The sequence below is a fragment of the Podarcis erhardii genome, assembly GCF_964252035.2.
Source record: "Podarcis erhardii genome assembly, chromosome: 3".
Taxonomy (NCBI): domain Eukaryota; kingdom Metazoa; phylum Chordata; class Lepidosauria; order Squamata; family Lacertidae; genus Podarcis; species Podarcis erhardii.
This window is the reverse complement of record NC_138507.1, coordinates 70170277-70191745: the sequence shown is the minus strand read 5'-3', so window position 1 is coordinate 70191745 and position 21469 is coordinate 70170277. Positions and strand designations below refer to the sequence as shown.

Sequence of the window (21469 nt, the reverse complement as noted above, 5' to 3'; positions counted from 1 at the left end):
CCAGCCTGACTCATTTCGACCTTTTGGCCTCTCTCCTCCCATCCTCCTGTTGCAGCTTCTGATGCTGATTCTGGACTGCTCTCTGCCACAGAATCTCCCAGCTCACTAAGCCCTGTTACCTCTTCAGGTTCTGACATCTCCTTTTCCCAATCTTCTCCTTCTTCCCCCTATGACCACTCATTGTTGTCCCACCACCAATCCCTGACTCTGAGCCTTCTTCCCTTGCTGGTTCCTCCCACCATTCCTCTGCATCCAACCAGTCTATGACAATAGGGCTTATACCGAGATCAGTGGGTACAGAAGTGCAGCCTAAGATACATTTAATAAAAAGGAGCGACCAGTGGCTCTGATAAAATTTATCAGGAAAGGTTTAGGAGAAGTTCAGAATGTTGGAGTGGCAGCTAATCAGCAGAGTTGCCTAAACCGGATCAGTTTACCTTGGCAACCGTTGTTTAGGCTGGAACTCCACATTGCCTAGCAACAGTGGGCAAGGAGGATTCTTCTATTATGCCACCAAGTCTTTGAAAAGTCTATTAGAACTAAAGTGGATAAAAGTGGACAAATCTCAGAATGACCACAGGCTCAGTGATTTTCACCCCAAATGGTGCTCCAGCATCTAGTACTTACTCCTATAGCACCCGCCCCCGAGTTGTGCCCTCTAGAAAACGATTTCCAGATCCAACAGCCAGTGATCAGTGAGTAGCATTGCCTGACCATAATAGTCCTAGCCTCAGTCCTCAGTCCCAGAGTGGAGACTGTCTTGGCATCTACTCATCTACTCTGCTTCTTCTCTCACATATGCTCACATGAGCAGTAAGTGTGCCCCACTATTGGGGTACCTACTCTAGGGTTGCTGTATTTTCTCATACAGTTACCTTAGAGCAGCTTTCCCTAACCTTGGGCCCTCCAGCCAGATGTTTTTGGACTCCAGTTCCCATCTGCCCCAGTCATGATGGTCAATGGTCAAGGATGAAGGGACTTGTAGGTCGCTTCCTGTTGGGTGTTTACCATGGAAATGGTGCTGTTCACACATGCTAGTTTTCCGCGGTGTCCACACAACATCATCGACATTGCAATGCCAGCTCATATCCCCTGCCCTATTTAATCTGGATTTTCCCTTTCCATGAAAAATCTGATAAAATGACACCAATGACAGATTCAGAAAATCTAAAGAGCAACAGGCTGGGGAACACAGCTTGAGAGTTTAAAGCGGGGAGAAAACAAATGAACAAATGGTACATCATCATTGTACTGTACTCAAGTTCTTAAAAGTAAAATTATCTATCGGTTGCCATGTGAATAATGTGATTTTTAAATTGGTGGTAAAATAGTAGAAAGTGATCTCTTGCACACTATATATAACAAATGTTCCCTCTCCATGAGAAGGCAAAACCTTGTATCTCTGGATTTTTCTGTAAGTACCAAGACTACTTAAGAATCTATACATGCAGTTATAAACTTTGCTGTCCTGTTTTTCAAAGCTTCCGTTTGTTACTCGCTTAAGATCTTTCACTGAATTTTGTAATTCTTTTACTCTTAACCAGAACAACGCAGTACACCAGCTTCACAAAGGGGAAATGGATCCAATATGGCTCTTGTTGTGCAAATGTCCCACTTGCTAATTAATTTGTCACCTTACATAGCATTCGGCTTCATGGGGAGAATTTTCAGGCAATAACCTTTCACTTTCATGGCTTATTCTAGAGAAATCCACCCACCAGAAGTAACATGTTGCACATTATACCATTAAAGCACCTTCAAAGGACATTGTTTCCACTAAAGAATTCTGGGCACTGGGCAGTTGTACCTTGGAAGTCCAAAAGCTTAGTTCCCGAACGTTTCGGCTCCGAACATCGCCAACCTGGAAGTGACTGTTCCAGTTTGCGAATTATTTTTGGAAGCCGAACATCCAACGGGGCTCCTGCAGCGAATCAGAAGCTGCGCTTTGGTTTTCAAATGTTTCGGAAGTCGGATGGACTTCCGGAACAGATTCTGTTCGACTTCCAAGGTGTGAATGTAGTTTGTTCAGGGTGGCTGGGAATTGTAACTCCGTAAGGGGTAAACTACAGCACCCAAAATTATTTGAGGGAAAGAAAGTGCTTGAAATGTACTTTAAAGATATTGTGTGTACACAGCCCTAGTTTAAGAGTGGAGTGGAGGTAACCAGACAGCTATCCTTTGGGGAGGGATAATAGTTCAGTGGCAGATCACACACCTTACATCCTAGGTTCAGTCTTTGGCATCTCCAAATGACCAGGTACCAAGGTTTGTGAAAGACTTCCACCCAAGATCTTAGAGAATACATCCACAGTGCATAATACTAGCCTGGGTGGACAGATAGTTCATCTAAGTAGCTTTGTATGTTTTTATGCATTTCTAGGTTGGTAAGTACAGCTTTCTCTATCTTTTGTTCTTCCTTTTTCTTTTGTCCTTCATTTTTGAGTCCTTCTCAGACAGGGACAGGAAACCATTTTCAGTCCAACAGCCACATTCCCTTCTGGGCCACATACCAGTGGAGGGCAGAGGAATGAATATGAATTTTACCCTTGTACAGTAGGCTGGTTTCTACACACACCCCTCTCTATCCTCCATCCCAGCAACCAAGAACATACCCTCCAACATTTCTCCAATGAAAATGGGGGTGTCCCATTCCATAACGATAATTTTACTATTTATACCCCACACCTTTTACTGGGTTGCCCCAGCCACTCTGAGCAACTTCTAATATTTATGAAAAACATAATAAAACATTAAACATTACAAAAACACACACACCTTCCCTATACAGGATTGCCTTCAGACAGCTTGGGGATTGGGTAACTCCATACCCTCCAACATTCCTCCAATGAAAATAGGGACACCCTAAGGAAAAATAGGGACACCCTAAGGACGCGGGTGGCGCTGTGGGTCAAACCACAGAGCCTAGGATTTGCCGATCAAAAGATCAGCAGTTTGAATCCCCGCAACGGGGTGAACTCCCGTTGTTCGGTCCCTGCTCCTGCCAACCTAGCAGTTCAAAAGCACATCAAAGTGCAAGTAGACAAATAGGTACTGCTCTGGCGGGAAGGTAAACGGCGTTTCCGTGCGCTGCTCTGGTTCACCAGAAGCAGCTTAGTCATGCTGGCCACATGACCCGGAAGCTGTATTCCGGCTCCCTCGGCCAGTAAAGCGAGATGAGCGCCGCAACCCCAGAGTCGTCCACGACTGGACCTAATGATCAGGGGTCCCTTTACCCTTTACCTTTAAGGGAAAATGGGACATTCCGGGATCAAATCAGAAACCGGGGTGGCTTCTCTAAATCAGGGACGTCCCTGGAGAATAGGGACACTTGGAGGGTCTGCAAGACACATTACCAGAGTTCCGGAACAAATTCCAGCCAGGCAAAAAACACTTGAGGAGGGTACAAAGCAGTGCCAATAAGGAATGTGGCCTGGGGAGAATCCCATCGGCTAGCTAAAGAGGCCTGGGGGTCATCATCTCTGTTCTAAGAAATATTGGATTAACAATATTTCAAACTCCACCAAACTTTTTCTTGTCTTAATTTAATGTATTTCAGTGAAGAATACCCAGTCTGCTATGGGAATCTCATGTATGACAGAAGAGTGGTTCGAGGCAACACATATGCTCTTCAGTCATTACCTTGGGTAGGTCCTTTTTACACAAATCTTTATATTTTTCTTGAACATGAGAAAACAAGCAAATGGTGGTTGGAAATGCACACATATATGCAAGAGAACACTGTTGAGGCCGGTTCACACGTTAATGTTAATCAAATGATGACTTCAGCATCAAGCAACGACTTGCATGTGTGAATGGGCCATCACAGGTTTAGCAGAGGAATGCTGCAGATTAAGAGGACATGGTTGACAAATATTCTGGGGTAAGGCACATTTAAACATATGGAAAACTACTTTGGAACCTATAGTGGATTCTGAAAGTATCCAGGGATTCCACAATTATCTCTCCAGGGGAGGGAGAACTTAGTTGGGACTGGAAAGTAAATCAGAGAGAATAGTTTTACCAGGACTCTCCAATCTCAGTGCTTTGGGGAAGAGAAGTTTAAGTAAATTGCAGTGCCACCTAGAGCACTTACACTGCCACACATTGAAGGTTATATTTAAGTCCTATTGACCTTAATTCTATGCCTAGTTTCTTGAGCCCCCCATTTTTGCAATGCTATTTTCAGGCACAGATGCAACACAGTTTGGACTGAAGTATGGTGGGGGACTTCCCACACTAGGGTCTCCCACACTTGTGGGAGGGAAATGCATTCCACCACATTACCCTTATTTAATTCTTAGTAGGCGTACATCTGATCAGAATGTATGTTCCATTGACTTCAATGGGATTTAAGCAGGCTAAGCTTTCTTTGGATTATTTCTTTGGATTATTCCTGGCCTAGGACTCCAAAGGAAAGAGTTTTGTTTACTAGCCAAAAGAGGAAAAAGAAACCTTAGGTTTTCTCATCTCTACCACCATTGCTATTTTTCTAGAAAAAAGGGTGCTGGAACTCACCATGAATGTCTCCCTTGTTCTCTTATTATGGCAATGGCTCTCACCTGAGAGGTGCTGGAACTAAGTTCCATTCAGTTCTGGCTGAAATAAAGCCCTGTCTTCTGCCCAGGTTAGCTGCTATTTTAAGAGGAACTTTCCACCCCATTTCCCAGTGCCCTGCTGAAACTGATCCTGTTGAGATTCAGAAGCAACGAGAAGCCCACCAGAAAATGCTTGCCAGAAAGAGAGCAAAGGAAGAGAGCGAAGTCCATGCCCCTCAGGTTGAGATTCCCCAGCTTCGGGCCGATGTGCAGACAGGTAAAGCGCCAGAAATCCTTGTGCAGGGCTTCTGCTGACACAACTCACTGGCTGACTCTGACCCACACTATTTCAGTAAAGATTATTGATTGGTTGGTTTTATTTATATCCTGCCCTTCCTCCAAAAGTAGCCAATGAGAGCCATGCTCAGGGCCACTAAGAAGGGGTTTGAACCCTGGTGGAAAAAATTCAGACCTCTCCACCCCAACAAGGTCAGACCAGCTAAAAATATTTATGGTACATGGGATATAAAATAAATGTGTGGTCTCAATTTTACATTAATGATAAATATGATCATATCTGTACCTGTTGAGGATATTAAGAGCCTAATGACTTATCTCAATAATATAAGCACCCACACAATCATTGCTGAGCTTACCATACACTTTAAAAGTTAAATTTATACGTGTAACGCAACACAATGAGTATCACATAACAACTTTGTTATATTTGTACAGCGTTCACATACAAACGTGGCTGAGCATAATAAGTTAAGGCTGCATTGTCCTAACAATGTCAAAGCGCAGAAGCCAATGTTCATATTAATACTGGGAATTGCTTGGTCCACAGCACAGGTTCGCAAGCCATTATTCTGTGCATGCATTGACTATGAAACATATATTTTAGTAAGAATTACATAAAACATATGCAAAATAGTTGGGCCCCAGGCCCCGTTCTGAACCTTAGTAATTTGTACCAGCTTCGCCCACCCTGACCCTTCTTGTCAGTCCTGCCAATTTTAAATTGCAGAAGCTAGGAGCCCCCTAACCATAGCCTTCATTGTGTCACTGTTTCAGAATTGTACCTGGAAGAGATTGCAGACCGCATTATCGAAGTTGATATGGAATGTCAAACAGATGCTTTCCTGCTGAGACCAGACAGCCCCTTGTTCGTACCATCAAAAACTGGGGCAGATGTCGCTACACAAATAGAAGAAGGAGAGGTATTCAGAGCTTAATTTACCTGATAAAACTACCTGAACAGTAAAACCCCTTCTCCTCTTAAATTAAAGCATTCAGAAATCCTCTGCATTCACCACATTGTAAAATTCAATACTGGAAGAACAGAATAGCATGTGGATCAGTCGGCATGCAAGTTTTATCCTTTCCTGTTGACAAAATGCTTCCTAAGTAAATATGATTTAATTGGCCCTTTGGATCCAGTAGAGTTATCAAAAAGATACTATCTCTAGGTAATGGATCCCTGAACAGTTAAGTCCAGTCAAAGGAGACTATGGGGTATGACGCTCATGTCGCTTCAGGCTGAGGGAGCCGGCGTTTGTCCACAGACAGCTTTCTGGGTCATGTGCCCAGCATGAGCAAACCGCTTCTAGCACAACGGAACACTGTGACGGAAGTCAGAGTGCACGGAAACGCCATTTACCTTCCCACCACAACGGTCCTATTTATCTACTTGCACTGGTGTACTTTCAAACTGCTAGGTTGGCAGGAGCTGGGACACAGCAATGGAAGCTCACTCCGTCACACAGATTCAAACTGCTGACCTTCTGATCAGCAAGCCCAAGAGGCTCAGTGGTTTAGACCACAGGACCACCCCGCTCCTGCTATCTCTGTTGTCCAGCAGGCAGTACAGCAATTATCAGAGGCCAAGTGATGATTTTGTTATGCAATGGCAAACAGAGCAAGCGTAGTGCTAGGATTTACCTTTGTCTTGATTCTATGGCACAAAATCACCTAATGTGGAGGCCTGAAAGAAAATCACCGTTCTGCCTACCTCCTTGCCATAATTTTCTACAGGTAGATTTTCTGCATGCTTAAGTGCCCTTTCTCATATGCTAGCTGAGCGCAAAATTATGTCTAAAGGGGGGAAATAGAAGCAGGTCTATTTTGTCCCTGGCTTTGGTAAACGAACTGGCTACTCCTGAACAAGGTAAGCTATTTTGGCAAGAGATCTTCTCGAGTGTGTTGCTCCTGAATTACAAGCAGGTTCAGATGAAAAGCAACTAATTCTAATAGGATATCCGACCCTGCCAGATTTTGCCACAAAATGAAGCTAGAGAACAGGCAACAGCTGGCACAATGGGATGGATCCAGCCATGATCATGCTTAGAGTTGACCCATGGAAATCAGTAGAACTTAAATTATGATTAACTTAAGCTCCACTATTTCAGTGGCTCTATGCTAAGACTGAATGTCCAGATCCAGCCCACTATCTCCCCCTGCTAGACTTGTTAGCAGCCTTGGATTTTGTTCTGGACAGAGTTTGTTTCAAGTTCCAAATAGTGTAAAAATAGTTATTACTTCAGCATTTGCTATTATTAGCGTTACTGTTTGTCCATCATTTGCAAAAGGTAAACATGCTCCTTGCAAATGCCTTATCTAGGGTTGCCATATTTCAAAAAGTTTTTAGGAAGACCCCAAAACTGTTGAGGTTTTTTTGTTTGTTTGTTTTAGGAAAACCCAAAAGTTGTTGAACTTTTTTTATAAAAGCGTGATTTTTCAATTGACTTAAAATTCCATCCGGACGTCAATTCCGCCTTTGAAATCCCATGGTAATGTCCGAGGAAATCCGGACATAGGGCAACAATCTTGTCACCAATGAAAGGCTCGTCTGTAATTTCAGCAATTGTTTCAGAAGTCAGTTATTTCTGTTCCCCCTTCATAAAACATAACATTATATGTTGACTCAGCGCTGGCTTTTTATCCTCAGCTCTTTGACTTCGATATTGAAGTCAGACCAATTGTTGAAGTTTTAGTTGGGAAAACCGTGGAGCAAGCTTTGCTGGAAGTCACGGAGGAAGAAGAGCTGGCCAATCTTCAGGCGCACCAGTTCGGATATCACGAACTGCGCAACGCAGAGCTGGCTGAAGTCCAGCGCCTAGAACAACAAGAGATACGGCGGAATGAGGAAAAGGTATAGCTGATGTGAACCCAAGTTTGCTTGTTCATTTGAAAAATTCCTAACCCGCTCTTCATTCTGTATAATCACAGAGAGAGAGACATCGTAATAAATGTAATACAGTCGTACCTTGGAAGTCGAACGGAATCCGTTACGGAAGTTTGTTTGACTTCCAAAACGTTCGGAAACCAAAGCGCTGCTTCCGATTGGTTCCGATTTGGGACTGTATAGCTACATGCCACACTCATAGCATCTGAAGACTGGTTAGGTTTCACCAGTGGAATATGGCCAGAGCTGTGTTTTGGCAGAACTAAGGGGGCAAAAGAGAAAAGCACAATAGGGGAAAGAGGCAGTGCTGATGGTGTACCTCACCTGGTCATCTGGGAGCAATTGTCACTCACCATAGGTAACCAGGCAACCACTTAGTTAGAAAGCTGCCTTGTTTCATCAAAGGCCAGGCCATAAACTTTGCCATCAGCAGACAGAAATAGGTGTTATCACACAAAACCATGGTAAGATGTGGTGAATTAAAATGCAAAACAGGTAAAGAGAAATAGTTCCTTTGCTGGACTCTAGATCCCATCATCCCTGAGCATTGACCATGTTGGCTACAGCTGATGGGAGCTGGGGTCCAATAGCATCTTCAGGACACAGGTTCTCTACCCCTGCTTCATAGATTTGCTCACTGGAAGAAAACAAGCTTTTGAAGGCCTGGGATGAAATACATGCTGTATTGTTCTCTTCAGTTTCCGTTTCTTGTATCATTTTTTTTTCCTTTTTAGGAAAATGGTTTCTTCACACATTGCACAAATTAATAAAGATTAATAAAGATTTTAATATCTCATTAAAAGTAATTCATAGGATTCTTACAGTTTCTTTTGTCAGGATTCAGCAAGCTTTTCAGCACTTAATTGAAGGGTTTTTTTTGTTTGTTTTAGAGCACTGGCATATTTTATGCAGAGATTGGGTGGCCATCTGTCATGTATGATTTAGTTAAGATTCCTGCATTTCAAGGGGTTGGATTAGATGACCTTTGGGTTCCCTTCCAACTCTACAATTCTATGGTTCTATAGAAAAATGTCTACATTGCTTGAAGTTATATGCACCCTTTCCTTATTATTTAAAGGCTCGCCGTAAAGCGCAGCAGGTCACCGCAAATACAAAGTCGTCAGAAGTCAAGCAGAAAATTTCATCTCGAGCCTTTTCTCTGCGATACTTGTCGAACCTCATTCCTTCAGTCTTTAATGATCTTCACAATAAGGGTTTCTTCTTCGATATCATAGAAAGAGGTATGTATCATTCTTTATTGCACATAAGCTTTTAAAACGGGAATTCTGCATCACAAAGTTCAGGGCTGATTAACTCCCAGCTGAGGGTTAACCAGGCCTCCCCAAGCAATTTTTTTCTGGTCCCCCAATTTTGGTGGCGAAAAAGACACATATTTAAACCTCTCCACCCAGTCCACCACCTTAACAGGGATGCATCTCACACCTCCCTAGTCATCAGATCAACAACCCTTTTGATAACGCCCCATCCCATGACCCATGGATCTACATGGACTGTGTGCTTATGTGTGTCCTGTGCGTATACAGCCTTGTGAAGGTAGCCACACCCACAACTGGCACATGGTTGGCAAAGGGTGAATGTGCCCCCTGGTGGAAAGAATCAGCTAAAATGAACTGAACAAGGACATACACACACACATATCTGCAGACAGCTGAGATATTTTGGAGTATTAAAAAGAAGAGATGTATATTTCAGACCACTCAGCTTAGAACAGAAGAATCCCGGTCATCTTTGCTTGTTCCAAAATGAAGTCCTTCTGTGAAGCAATGCATAATTGAACTACCACAATTATGACTTTCAAACAGGGCACAAGTCAGGGTGGCTTTGTATTGCCTCCCCTCTCAGAGACAGTATGCCTCTTGAATATCAGTTGCTAGGCAACACAAGAGGGGAGATGTTACTGCACTCCTGTGCTGCCTTTCAGCTTCCCAGAGGCATCTGGGTGGCTATTGTGTGGGCTGAAGGATGGCCTTGTGGGTCTTTGGACTGATCCAGGTGGACTCTTTTGCTCTCTTACATCATACAGATGTTGAGAAAGAATTCCTTCCATATTTGATGAGCGGTGTGGTAAAAAGAATGGCGTCGAACCAGCTAGGAAGAGTAATGACTGACTGTAAGTTAGTAGAAATAAAGTAATACAGACTAGCTAACATTCTGCCATACTGATTACAGAATAGCACTGTGATCAGGGACTCAGCTACATTAGTAAAGAAACAGCAATTTGAATGCACTATAAACATGCAACACCAGATGGCGCCAGAGACCAGGAAATTTTAAAACTCATTTTTCCATAGAGATTATTTTCTTTTGTTAACAAGATCTAATTTCTGACTTATTTTTCCTGTGTTTAGATCCACTCTAAGTGTGGATCTAAGTGTGATCTCAGGTACCGTACTTATTAACAAACAAACAAATAAACAGAATTGACCATTACAAGTATATTTTACCATGGCTGTTATAAACACACTTATTGTTAGAACTCAGCTTGCAAATTATCCATGAAGAGTTGATGTAGGTAAACTTAAGAGAAGTCCAAATGTGAGCCCAATTTTGTTTCTGGTACATAATAAGAAGGCTGATTCAAAAACTATTGAGAAAACCTAGAATGACAAGCCCAATAACAGGAATGTTTATTGAACTACAGTATTGTGAATAAGTAGTTCTGGGTTGAACCCCATTGAATTCCACTCAGTGACATTAATGGACCTTCATTAGCTGTCATCTGTTAGCTACAGTGGGTCTACTTGTAGCTAATGTTCACAGCTGCCATATGTGCGGGGGGGGACACAATAATTTTGGGGTCTTCCTTCAAAAAGCTCAACAACTTTTAGGGTGTCCTGGTCTTCTTACTTTTTTAAATATGGGAACCCTCCAATGCTAGATGCAAACTTCTGTTTCTAACTGTATATTTCATAGAATCATGTGGAGTTAGTGGGGATCTTATAGAGTATATTGTCCAACTACTGCTCAGTTCAAGAAACCCAGAGCTAGAACATCCCTAATAGTTGGCTGCTACTGAAAGAGCACCACCAGGGAGAGGCCACCACCTTTATAAGTAATGGATTTCGTGGTTGAATTGCTCTTTCTGATATAAGTCAGCCAAAGTTAAATTTGGCTCAAATGATTTGAGCAGTCTCTCATGCTGAAACTAGTGGGAAAGTCTTTACTTCAAGTCATACCCTGCCCTTCCTTCCTTTCCTATGTATTTAAAATTTCATAAATGTGCCTAATGGGACTTTTGACTGTCTTAGGGCAGCAGACCCAGGCACCCCAAATTTCAGACATGATTTGCTGTGCTGGGGAATCATGCATGTGGCACTGGTTTTTTTAGGACATGCAAATCTAAAGACAATACAGTGCTTTTTTCTGGGGGGACGTAGGGGTATGCACATAGCTGTCAACGTTTCCCTTTTTTAAAGGGAAATTCTCTTATTCCGAATAGGATTCCACACAAAAAAAGGGGAAAGTTGACAGCTATGGGTATGCATACCCCTAAAATCTTTGTGAAACTAAGTTTTGCCTCATTCAGGGGCAGTATTTAAATAGGAGTAGGAAAATTAGAGTACCCCTAAACATATATTTTTTTAGGAAAAAAAGCACTGGGCATATGTATCTCTTGACTATCATTGATCTTGCTAAGGAACTCCGAAAACAAGACAACACCCAAAGATGAAAAGCACTTTCCTGCACATGTAAACCTCTGTTTCTTTCATTTTCTAGCCTTTTTGCATTTAGTTTCTGACCTATGTATGTTTTATGAACTATGTATTCTTTTCCTAATGATATCTAATATCCCCTGAGCCCTTGTGGACAACTATGCATCAAAATAAATCAGTACAATTGCTGTGCCGACTAATTTCTTCAAAGAAATTATCTAAATGGCTCATTGGATAAACTTCCATTCAAAGCAATTAAATTTTCAGGCTTAATTAATGACGTGGTTGGAAAGAGGTTGAAGGACTTTGCCGAAAATCAGCCAATTGGTCGCCTACCACGACGTCAAAAATCATGGAAAAATGCTCGTTTCCCTACTACTGGAAAGTAAAGTGGCTAAACTCCAAAGAAGCAGGTAATGGGAAAGAAATTAGGTATTGGTCCTATCAAAATTATATACAGCCTGATGATAATAATCTCAATGACTGCTGATGGCCCTGCAGGGACCAGGGCCGCACTGCCTAGGCAGCGAGGTCAGAAAATTGCCTCAGGTGGCAGATCCCTCCTCTTGTGCCTTCTCTGCACCTGGCTGCCTGCTTTGCCAAAATCTGCCACTGCCTCCTCCATGCCTGCCTGCCACAGCTGTCTCCAAGGCTGCAGGTGGACACTGAGGAGGAGGCAGGCGGCAGCAGAGGAGGAAGACAGGTGGGCACGGAGGCAGCAGCGGGGGGGGGGGGGCGGGCAGCATTTTCTGTTTGGCCTGGAGTGGCGGAACATCCATGGCTGGCCCTGGCAGTGGCAGTTTTTAATGGGATCTCAGCTGGGGAAGGAAAGCTAAACCTCCCCTACACATCCACTGTAGCGCCCATGAAAATGACTCCACCCTCCCCAAACACATGCCAGGTATTTACAAATCCAGATGCCTTTGTTAACTATGCAATTAATGTTTACTTAAAAAGGTAAAGGGACCCCTGACCATTAGGTCCAGTAATGACAGACTCTGGGGTTGCGGCACTCATCTCGCTTTATTGGCCGAGGGAGCCGGAGTACAGCTTCCGGGTCATGTGGCCAGCATGACTAAGCTGCTTCTGGCAACCAGAGCAGCGGATGGAAACGCCATTTACCTTCCTGCCGGAGCAGTACCTATTTATCTACTTGCACTTTGATGTGCTTTCAAACTGCTAGGTGGGCAGGATCAGGGACCGAACAATGGGAGCTCACCCCGTCACAGGGATTCGAACCGTCGACCTTCTGATCAGCAAGTCCTAGGCTCTGTGGTTTAACCCACAGCACCACCCACGTCCCTAATGTTTACTTAGGCCTTGGGATAATGAAGACACGAGGGATCTGACCAAAATTAACTGCATTCCACTCACAATTATTTAAATGACAGAAGGTGCATTCAGGCATTATTAGAACTGAGGTGAAAGAAGTCGTGCGAATGTTGTGGGCAGCAGCCCTGTGCTCACATACCCGTTCATGGCTTTGTTAGATTCAGTTTCAACCATCACTTGTTCAGCAGAAAAATATTCTGCACATGCTCAGTTAAAAGTGCTTAGGTGCCTCCTTGGGACTGCAAAACCTCATTACGCAGGTCTCCTCACCTTAGGCAAGCTTCTGAGGGCATTCGGCTACATATTCTTAGAAGCTTCCTTCAATCCTTTGCACTGAAGATGCAAAGGTTGAAAACAGCATCCATGTGGATGTTTGTGGCTGGGGGGTGAGGTCTGTGTGCATGGCCCCCACAATTATTGCAAGTTATTGCAAATAATAATAATAATAATAATAATAATAATAATAATAATAATAATAATAATAATAATGTTCTTATATTACCCCAGCCATTCTGGGCAGCTCCACTGGGCGCCTTAATAACGCCGGTTCTAATAACACCAGAATAAGGCTTCTGTTAAGAACATGTGTGTGTTTTATTCCCATTCAAATGGATGAGATTTTAAAAGGTTTTAACACTGGCTGGATCAAACCTTTAACACATAACTTTGAAGTAGATTTTAATCCCTGCACTGAAGTTCAGTAAGTTTTACCACTAGATGTCAGCAATGCCATTAGAAACCAAAAAATTCGCACCTCTTGATGAATGCCTTTGCTTTTACCCACAAACCCTCTGGCTTGCTGAAGGTGTATGCATTCCTTAATAGAGCAATCTGATGCATGCCTACTCAGACTTGTTGAATCCAGTGGGACTTGCTGCCAGGTAAGAGTGCATAGGATTGCCCACTCTGGGATAATAATCAGGAATTTGCATCTTTCACAATCACTCTGGCCAACTGTTATCAGTGAAAAACAAGGCCAGAGTTTGTGTTGGGGTGTAACTCAGATTGCTGTTATCAATGCCCAATGTCCACCCCCACCCCCAAATCCTATATCTGAGCTAGGTTTCCTTGGGAATTCAAACATAACCAGGTCAGGAGTATAACTATCTCAAGAGTAGTATGCCTGTCTCTGTTAGGGATGGAGAACCTGTAGACCTCCAGCTAGTGCTGGATTGAAATTTCCAAATTAGCCATGTTCACTGCAGCTGGTGGAAACTAGACTCCAACATCAGGAGGGCCATGCATAAGCCACTCCTCTTTGAGCATGTACCAGTCATAGTGGTGAATCACGTCGTTTACATGTTGAAAGACTCTTAGGATCAAGAGAGATCTGCACTGGCTCCTGAGAGACCTGCATTGGCTCCCAGTATGTTTCCGAGCACAATTCAAAGTATTGGTGCTGACCTTTAAAGCCCTAAACTGCCTCAGTCCAGTATACCTGAAGGAGCGTCTCCACCTCCATCGTTCTGCCTGGAAACTGAGGTCCAGCGCCGAGGGCCTTCTGGCGGTTCCCTCACTACGAGGAGTGAGGTTACAGGGAACCAGGCAGAGAGCTTTCTCGGTAGTGGCGCCCACCTGTGGAACGCTCTCCCATCAGATGTCAAGGCAATAAGCAAAGCGATCTTACTTTTAAAAGATATCTGAAAGCAGCCCTGTTTAGGGAAGTTTTTAATGCTGTATTGTGTTTTAATGTTTGGTTGGGAGCTGCCCAAAGTGGCTGGGGAAACCCAGTCAGATGGGCGGGGTATAAATATATTATTATTATTATTATTATTATTATTATTATTATTATTATTATTAAGTCAAGGGTCAAGGAAAGGCCTTTCTTTCAGATCCTACTTGGCTAAATGGACCTTTGGTTTGACTCAGTATAAGCAGGCCCAACATTAGGGGTCAGCCAGGTCAGGCAACTGGGCTGAGGGCTTTGGGGATCAGAAAGACTGTCACTGACCAGCCTGATCCTCCTGTTGTCACTAGACGCAAACGCACACTGGCCTCCCAGATAGGTTCTAGTGATGGGTGGCTGTGCCACTTTTGAATGGGAACCAAACTTGACTCCGATCTGCAGTGACCACTTACCATGTTAGATTGCCCAAAATCAGGCTGTTTTAGGGTGGCGTGACTGGTGTGGCAGCACTGGGTGCCACACTGCAGGGAGCACTGAAACAGTGTTGTAGACCAGAGCGCGAGAGGCATGCGAGGAGCTGAATTTTGGCATTGCACAAGGCGCCACTGAAATTTGAGAGCCCAAGGTCCTCCACTGCCAAAATGCAATGGCTCATTCGCTGCCTATCACCAAAAAATGTCAGAAGACATGGCAGAGAGAGAGAGGAGAGTGACTGAGGGAACAGTGTCAGAGGAAATGTGTGGAACTACAGTGGCAAGCAGCAGCACTGGACAGGGGAACCTGGTGGGCATTAGATGGGAGCCTATGGGTGACACCTACTGAAGTCCAAGTCAGACTGAACATTCCTTTCACACAGCTCTTCATAATAGTCTTCTTGCTTATGATGTGTCTGATCAGAATTTGCCACAACCAATATCTGCTGATGAGTAAGCCTTCTTAAGGAATGCACATTTGCAGGGGGATGCTGAGTCACATTAATGGATTATGCTAGGTGTGGTTATGTATCAGCTCTTAGACCTGGAAATCTTGGCCAGTTATAATAGGGAAGAACTGAGACCCTTCTTCTTTTCTAGAATCTCTAGATATTTCTGATATATAGGAGCCAGAGCAAGCTAGTTTTATTTTTAATTCATTCATTTAAACAATTTATATTAACGACAATAGTCCCTAAGCAGTTTACAAAGCTACAGTATAATGCTACAATGAATACATTCCTTTTAAAACAGATCTGGACCCACAGATGGGGAACGTGTGGTCTGTAGATGGCAGCTGGACTATAACTTCCATCATCCCTGAACAAACAGGCTGGGGCTGATGGGATTTGGAGTCCAACCAGTAATGTTCCCACTGAAATGAGACATGCGCTTACCATTTTGGTATTTCATCACTGACTGAAAACACTTCTGTTTTGCCAAGCATTTTCAGAGAATTAATTTGATTCAGTGTCATTCATTTGTTCTCTGTTTCCTTATTTCATATTTTTATGATTTTTTTTAACACCACGGTTTTTAGAAATGTGTTTGCAGTTTGGTAATACTTTTATAAACTGGCTAAAAAAATAAATCTGGAGGAACACTATCCCATATGTAACCTGATGTAGTTGGAGGACTGTTCTCTGTATTCCAGACGTGGCGCTGTGGCTTTGTTTTGCCACAGTTACACTTCATCTATGGGCAGAGGTGTAAACCAGGGGGAGTTGGGAGGGGGGTTCTCGTTTCCAGGGTTTTTTTCTGGCTGAGTCAGACACTGTGAGCTGAATGCATCAGACCAGGTGGAACGGCAGGATGTATTTACTCTGCCACCTCAGGTATACCTCAAAAGCATGTGTATTGCTATGCCAACAGTTCAAGTGGAACCTTGCCACTTAAAAGAGCACCGCTGCTTTCCGCTGTAGAAAAGCAGTGTAATCTTTAACCACACCTGAAAGCAGCCCCACCTTTTCAAAACTGAACGTCTCTTGTGCCAGCTCTGTAGAACAATCTGAAGTTGTTAATTAAGCCCATGTTATAAAGCCAAGTTTGAAAGTAAAGTACCAAGAGAATTAATTATTACATTTTCCGAAGGGTCTAAGTGATGCTCCTTCAAACCTCACTGTCTGGGCAGCAAGTCTACATGTGTAGATTTCTTTGGCTCTCTAATTCTTTGGAGTAAATGAAGCAGTGACTTGCATGGAGCGGTCAGCCCCACTTTGCCAGGTAAAACAGTGGTGGAGCTTAGGCTTTGCCATATCAAAAGATCCCAGGTTCAATCCCTGTCTGAAACCCTGGAAAGTTGCTACCACCCTGTGTAGGCAATACTAGGCTAGATGGGGACCTTCTGGACGCAAAGCAGATGCTCTGAACGATCAGCAAGTACTGTCTAATAACAAAGGTTTGAATATGTATTGAGCAATTCTATTTCCGTAATATATACATATTTGTTAGGGATGATCACGGCAAAGTTAAGAAATCAGTGCATCTGATTTCAATGGGAAAGTTAAGCAGGTGTTTAACTCCCTCCTGCCGAAATGAATGTTGAACTTTTAAATGTTTGGCTAGATTGCGTCGTAAGTCTTGATGCAATGTACTTTTAAGATAATGGTGTGAACTGGAGGTGATAAAACAAAAGAATGAATAAAATCAAACACTTCTTAAAAAGTGATGTAGAGCCAAGTTCTTTGAACCCTTTCCAGGTTGTCAATGTCCTTGCTTACATATTCAAAATGGGATCTCTCCAGTGTGAAGGTTGTAAAGCATTTTTAAATACTTAGATGATAAAAGAGACAATGCACAGTTTTAACATAAACTTTTCTGTGTTTTAACAGGGATCTATAATATATTCAAGAAGATTGCACATCGTTATCTGGGAACATCAACCAAATATTGAATTTGTCCTGCTGGAAATTATCCCCAGGGCAAATAATAAAATGAAAATTACTGTTTTGTTTTTTTACTAATGTTGGCAAACTTGATAATTTTATTACAACAAAATTGTTTGTTCTAATCTTAACTGTATGTTTTGCCCTTATTTCTCTTATTAGTTATTGTTATTGTTGTAAACAACAGAATAGTAAGCTTTTAAGATGAGAAGAAAATTTCATAAATGTTGCATGTGTGTATTTTTCAGTACTTGGAGGGTGAGATCCAAGGTAGATCCAAGCAGGGATCTACTCACACAATGGGACTTCTGCTTCTGCTTCCTCTTGCAGTCCTACTTAAGTTCACCAAATCTGTGCTGGACTGTTGGCACAGATTTGGGGGAGATGTGGGAAGACGAGAAACCAGAAGTCACTCTGTCCAAGCAAATTTTCATTGCCCTAGCAGGCAGATATAACCAGATGTTGCCCAGAGTTTTGAGTATGCTGTTTTTATTCATTTTAATATTGTTGCATTTTTAATTGTTTAAATGTTGTTTAATGCTCTAGATGTGCTGTGGAGAAAACGTTTCTGAAGGGTGTAATATAAATCCTATCACTGATAAGTAGAAGCAGATTGTACTTGTTCTTTATATATGTGTGTTTCATTCAGGCGCGGCACATGCTGTTTCTCAGCTTGAGTTGAAACAGAAAGCGCCGCCTGGCCCTGCCACTGCAGCCCCCACTGTCATACCTGCTGCCACTGGAGCTGCTTCTCCACCTGCCCTGCCACCTTTGCCGCTGGTGAAGCGGTGCCATCATTGGCTTCAATTTTGGGTTGGATCTCACCTGATTGGGCCGAAACAAGTGCTGTTACTGCACTGGTGGCAGGACAGATAGGGCCCCTGCAGGACTAATGCCTTGGTGGCTGCTTCTGCCCTAAGACAGCTTCCTCAGTCCGTCTAATGACTGAGCCGGCTCTGGTTGCATTGTGTAAAGAGAATTAAAATGCATTTTAAAAATAAATGAAACTTCTACAGTTAAAAACCGCTTCCTTATTTTGTAATATACTGCAACCCCACCTCCCCCATTATATTTCGTTAAACTGTGGATTGTGAAGTTTAGGCCTGCAGAACATGCAAGGGCAATTCTGCTTTTTCCCTCTGTTTCATTTCTGTCTTCAGAAAGCGAGAATCATCGAATCATATAATGGGAGAATTGGAAGGGACCCCAAGGTTGTCTAGCCTAGCTCCCTGCAGTACAGGAATCACAGCTAAAGAATCCCTGACAGATGGCCCTCCAACCTCTGCTTTGATACCTCCAAGGAAGGAGAGTCCACCACCTTCAGAGGGAGTCTGTTCCACTCAGTGGTTGTTTGGGGGGGAAATAGGTGCCGGTAAAAACACTGGTTCCACTGTCAAACAGCTCTTACCATTAGAAAATTATTCCTAATGTTTATTTGCAGTCTGCTTTCCTGTAATTTGAATCTGTTGGTCTGGTTCCTCCCTTCTGGAGCAGCAGAGAGAGGGGCTTTTTTTTTTGCATTTAGAGTGTAATTCACTCTGAAGGGGGCATAGAATCAAACTACATGTGAAGCATCAACATCCTTTGTAGTGATGCAAAACATGTTTTTTAAAAATGTGGATCAGGACCACAGCACTCGGGGGGGGGGGGAGAGGTTAACCATTTCCTCCCTGCCAGATACCAGTCACACAGACACTCATTCCCTCCTATTAGCCCTGGCAAAGAAGCTCCCATTGGCATCACTGGGAACAATATTTCCTCCTTTTGTCTCTTTTCCATCCTCAGTTCACAATTCCAGGGCAGTTTATAGCATAAAACATACGGAACACTTTACAGCCACAGTGGCATTACAATATAAAAGTTTCATCATCAAATAAAAATTTAAAACACTCTCAATAATTCAGCTCTCAATAAATCGTGGCTAATTCCCATCAATAGACAATGCATCAAGAGACCTCTGTAGTCGTGGCTTCTTACGTGATTCTCTTTTCAGACCTATGAACCGCAGCACACCTTAGAGAACAACAAATTACAAACTGGCTTTATACTGGTTTCAGTGTGTGGTCATTTTGTAATGGAGGTATTCGGTTTATTTTTATTTTTATTTATTGTTTATTACATTTGTATACCGCCCTATACCTGCAGGTCTCTGGGTGGTTCACAGGATAAAATTGCAATATAAAAACACAAACACACACACCCAAAAAAAAACCCCACAACCCCCTTTAGGCCAGGAATGGGGGATCTGAGGCCCTCTTGATGCTGCTCTCTTCATCCTGACCATTGAGTATACTGGATGGGATGGGTGGGAATTTGACTCCAACAACATCCAAGAGGTGTTGAGCACAAGGAATGTGTGATGTGACAGAATCATGTCCAGCATTTCCACACTCCCTGCAAGCAGTAGTCAACGACGAGGATATGCTGCTATGTACAATGACATAATGTCACATGTTTCTTTTATGAGATATTGCTAGAAACACATGAGGGGAGAGGCTGGTTGGCGGCGCTCGTGTCCCGTCCCCCCCCCCATGACATCTAGTTAGGCCGAATTTTTATTCCTTTCCCCCTAGCTTTATAATGTTTCTCAATGAGGCTTTAAACCAGCATGGAACCCATATTGTGTAACTGCACAGAAATCATGAAGATTGGCCAAAAACGACCAATTTACGGATATAGAACCAACTACTCACCAGACCCTGAGAGGTAAAACTAATGCAAATGGTTTAATATTGTGTGTTTTTCTTCGGAAACTGTAGTCCATTTTGTTTCTCAGAAGGTCACTTGTTTGATATTGGGACATTTCCACTGAGTTTATGTTTGCAAATCCAGTGTATTTCTATAATCATATCTATACTTTCCAGATTACTTAGGTAAAAACAAACATAATGTGACGATAGTTCTATGGTATAAACTTTCTTTGACGATAAAATCCCCACAATGTTTTCCCAATCTGGCTTATTACATAGCATATGTTCTATGATCAGCTAATGGTTCTAGCTGTCAAGAAATCCAGTATTAAACAAGCTTCCCTGTGCCCGCCCCCTCCCCCACTTCCATTCTCCTGAATACAGTTTAGATGATAGCAATGGGGCATATGGGGTATGAGGGGAGAAGTAGTACCTCTGGTGGGGGACACATTGTGCTGCTTCTGGCATAGTTTGTCCACCTTTGGTCCCCACCCTGCACTCAGCCACACCCTGGGAAACGGATTTGACTAAACCAGGTGAGGGTAACTGATGGGTCTCAAACCCTTGGTGGGTTAGGGACTTCTCCTACATGTGAAGACAACGGATTGAGCAGATGAGACTAATAGTGGGCCTTGCGGTCAAGAAAGCAGTTTCTGCATGTGCTGTAAAATGAGGGGCAGACAAGTCCTTGGGAATAATTCAGACGGAAATTCCCAGGTGTCAAAAAAGGTTATTTATTTATGTATGCCATGACTGCTGCCCTTGTTTTGTTAGCCCCAAAATGGAAAATGAGCAAGGTCCCAACTAAAGAAGAATGGCAACTTAAACTGATGGAATATGCGCAGCTTGAGGACCTAACATACAGAATAAGAGAACAAGAAGAACATACGTTTAAAGAAGATTGGAAAATGTTTATTGAATATTAGGGGGGGTGATTGTGTGCACTTGGAAACATTGGCAGCATTAAGATAAATTCAACAGTGTAAATAAGTTTTGATGGATGCAGTAATGGAATACTGAATGGTTTAGTTCATGTAAAATATGCAGGGATTTATGTTATGCGAAATGAACCACGGAAAGAGAAGAAGGGAAGTCATTGATATTTTAAGGTTGTTTAAATGAATATTCTAAATTGTAAATCAGAAAATTTAATAAAATGATATTTAAAAAACAGAAGAATAAAGTGAGGGGCAGATGAGACTTGTCAACCTGGGAAGGTAGCCCATCTAGGAGAAGGAAAACTCTGGTCCTAAACCTTCACTGCCTTCAGGAGAAAAAAAAGGCCAAGGAGAAACCCTAGACAAATCCAGAGCAGAGTCCCTAAGGCAGTTAAATAGTGCCTTGCACGCCTCCTTCCAGCAACTCCTGCAGCTAAGCTGGTGTATTGCTCTTCTTTCCTTTGGACCACGTCAGCGAGGCCGAGAGAGGGATCTTCTCATCTGGGCAGCCCAGGACCTCCATATACACTGCCCAGGCTTGCACACCAGGGAGGTCGCTTCAGTGCTGCTAACACAGCAGTCTGACTTCACCCCAGAGGTGCACTCCATTGTCTCTTGAAACCAAAAGATGC

At 42.9% G+C, this 21469-nt stretch overlaps 1 protein-coding gene across 1 annotated transcript; it reads left to right on the top strand.

Moving 5' to 3' along the window:
- Window positions 1-507: 507 nt before the first annotated feature.
- Window positions 508-17340, top strand: RSPH3 (radial spoke head 3). The gene is made up of 9 exons (XM_081856528.1): window positions 508-695; window positions 3557-3644; window positions 4668-4812; window positions 5610-5755; window positions 7483-7686; window positions 8798-8960; window positions 9764-9850; window positions 11661-11806; window positions 17156-17340. The coding sequence occupies exons 1-8, from the start codon at window positions 571-573 to the stop codon at window positions 11780-11782; spliced, it is 1080 nt and encodes a 359-aa protein (XP_081712654.1). The 5' UTR covers window positions 508-570; the 3' UTR covers window positions 11783-11806; window positions 17156-17340.
- Window positions 17341-21469: the final 4129 nt, after the last annotated feature.

Coding starts and splice junctions, on each gene's coding strand:
- RSPH3 (XM_081856528.1), top strand. CDS start 571: ATGACCACAGGCTCAGTGATTTTCACCCCAAATGGTGCTCCAGCATCT. Junction 3,645..4,667: donor CTCTTCAGTCATTACCTTGG/GTAGGTCCTTTT, acceptor CCCATTTCCCAG/TGCCCTGCTGAAACTGATCC. Junction 4,813..5,609: donor TCGGGCCGATGTGCAGACAG/GTAAAGCGCCAG, acceptor TCACTGTTTCAG/AATTGTACCTGGAAGAGATT.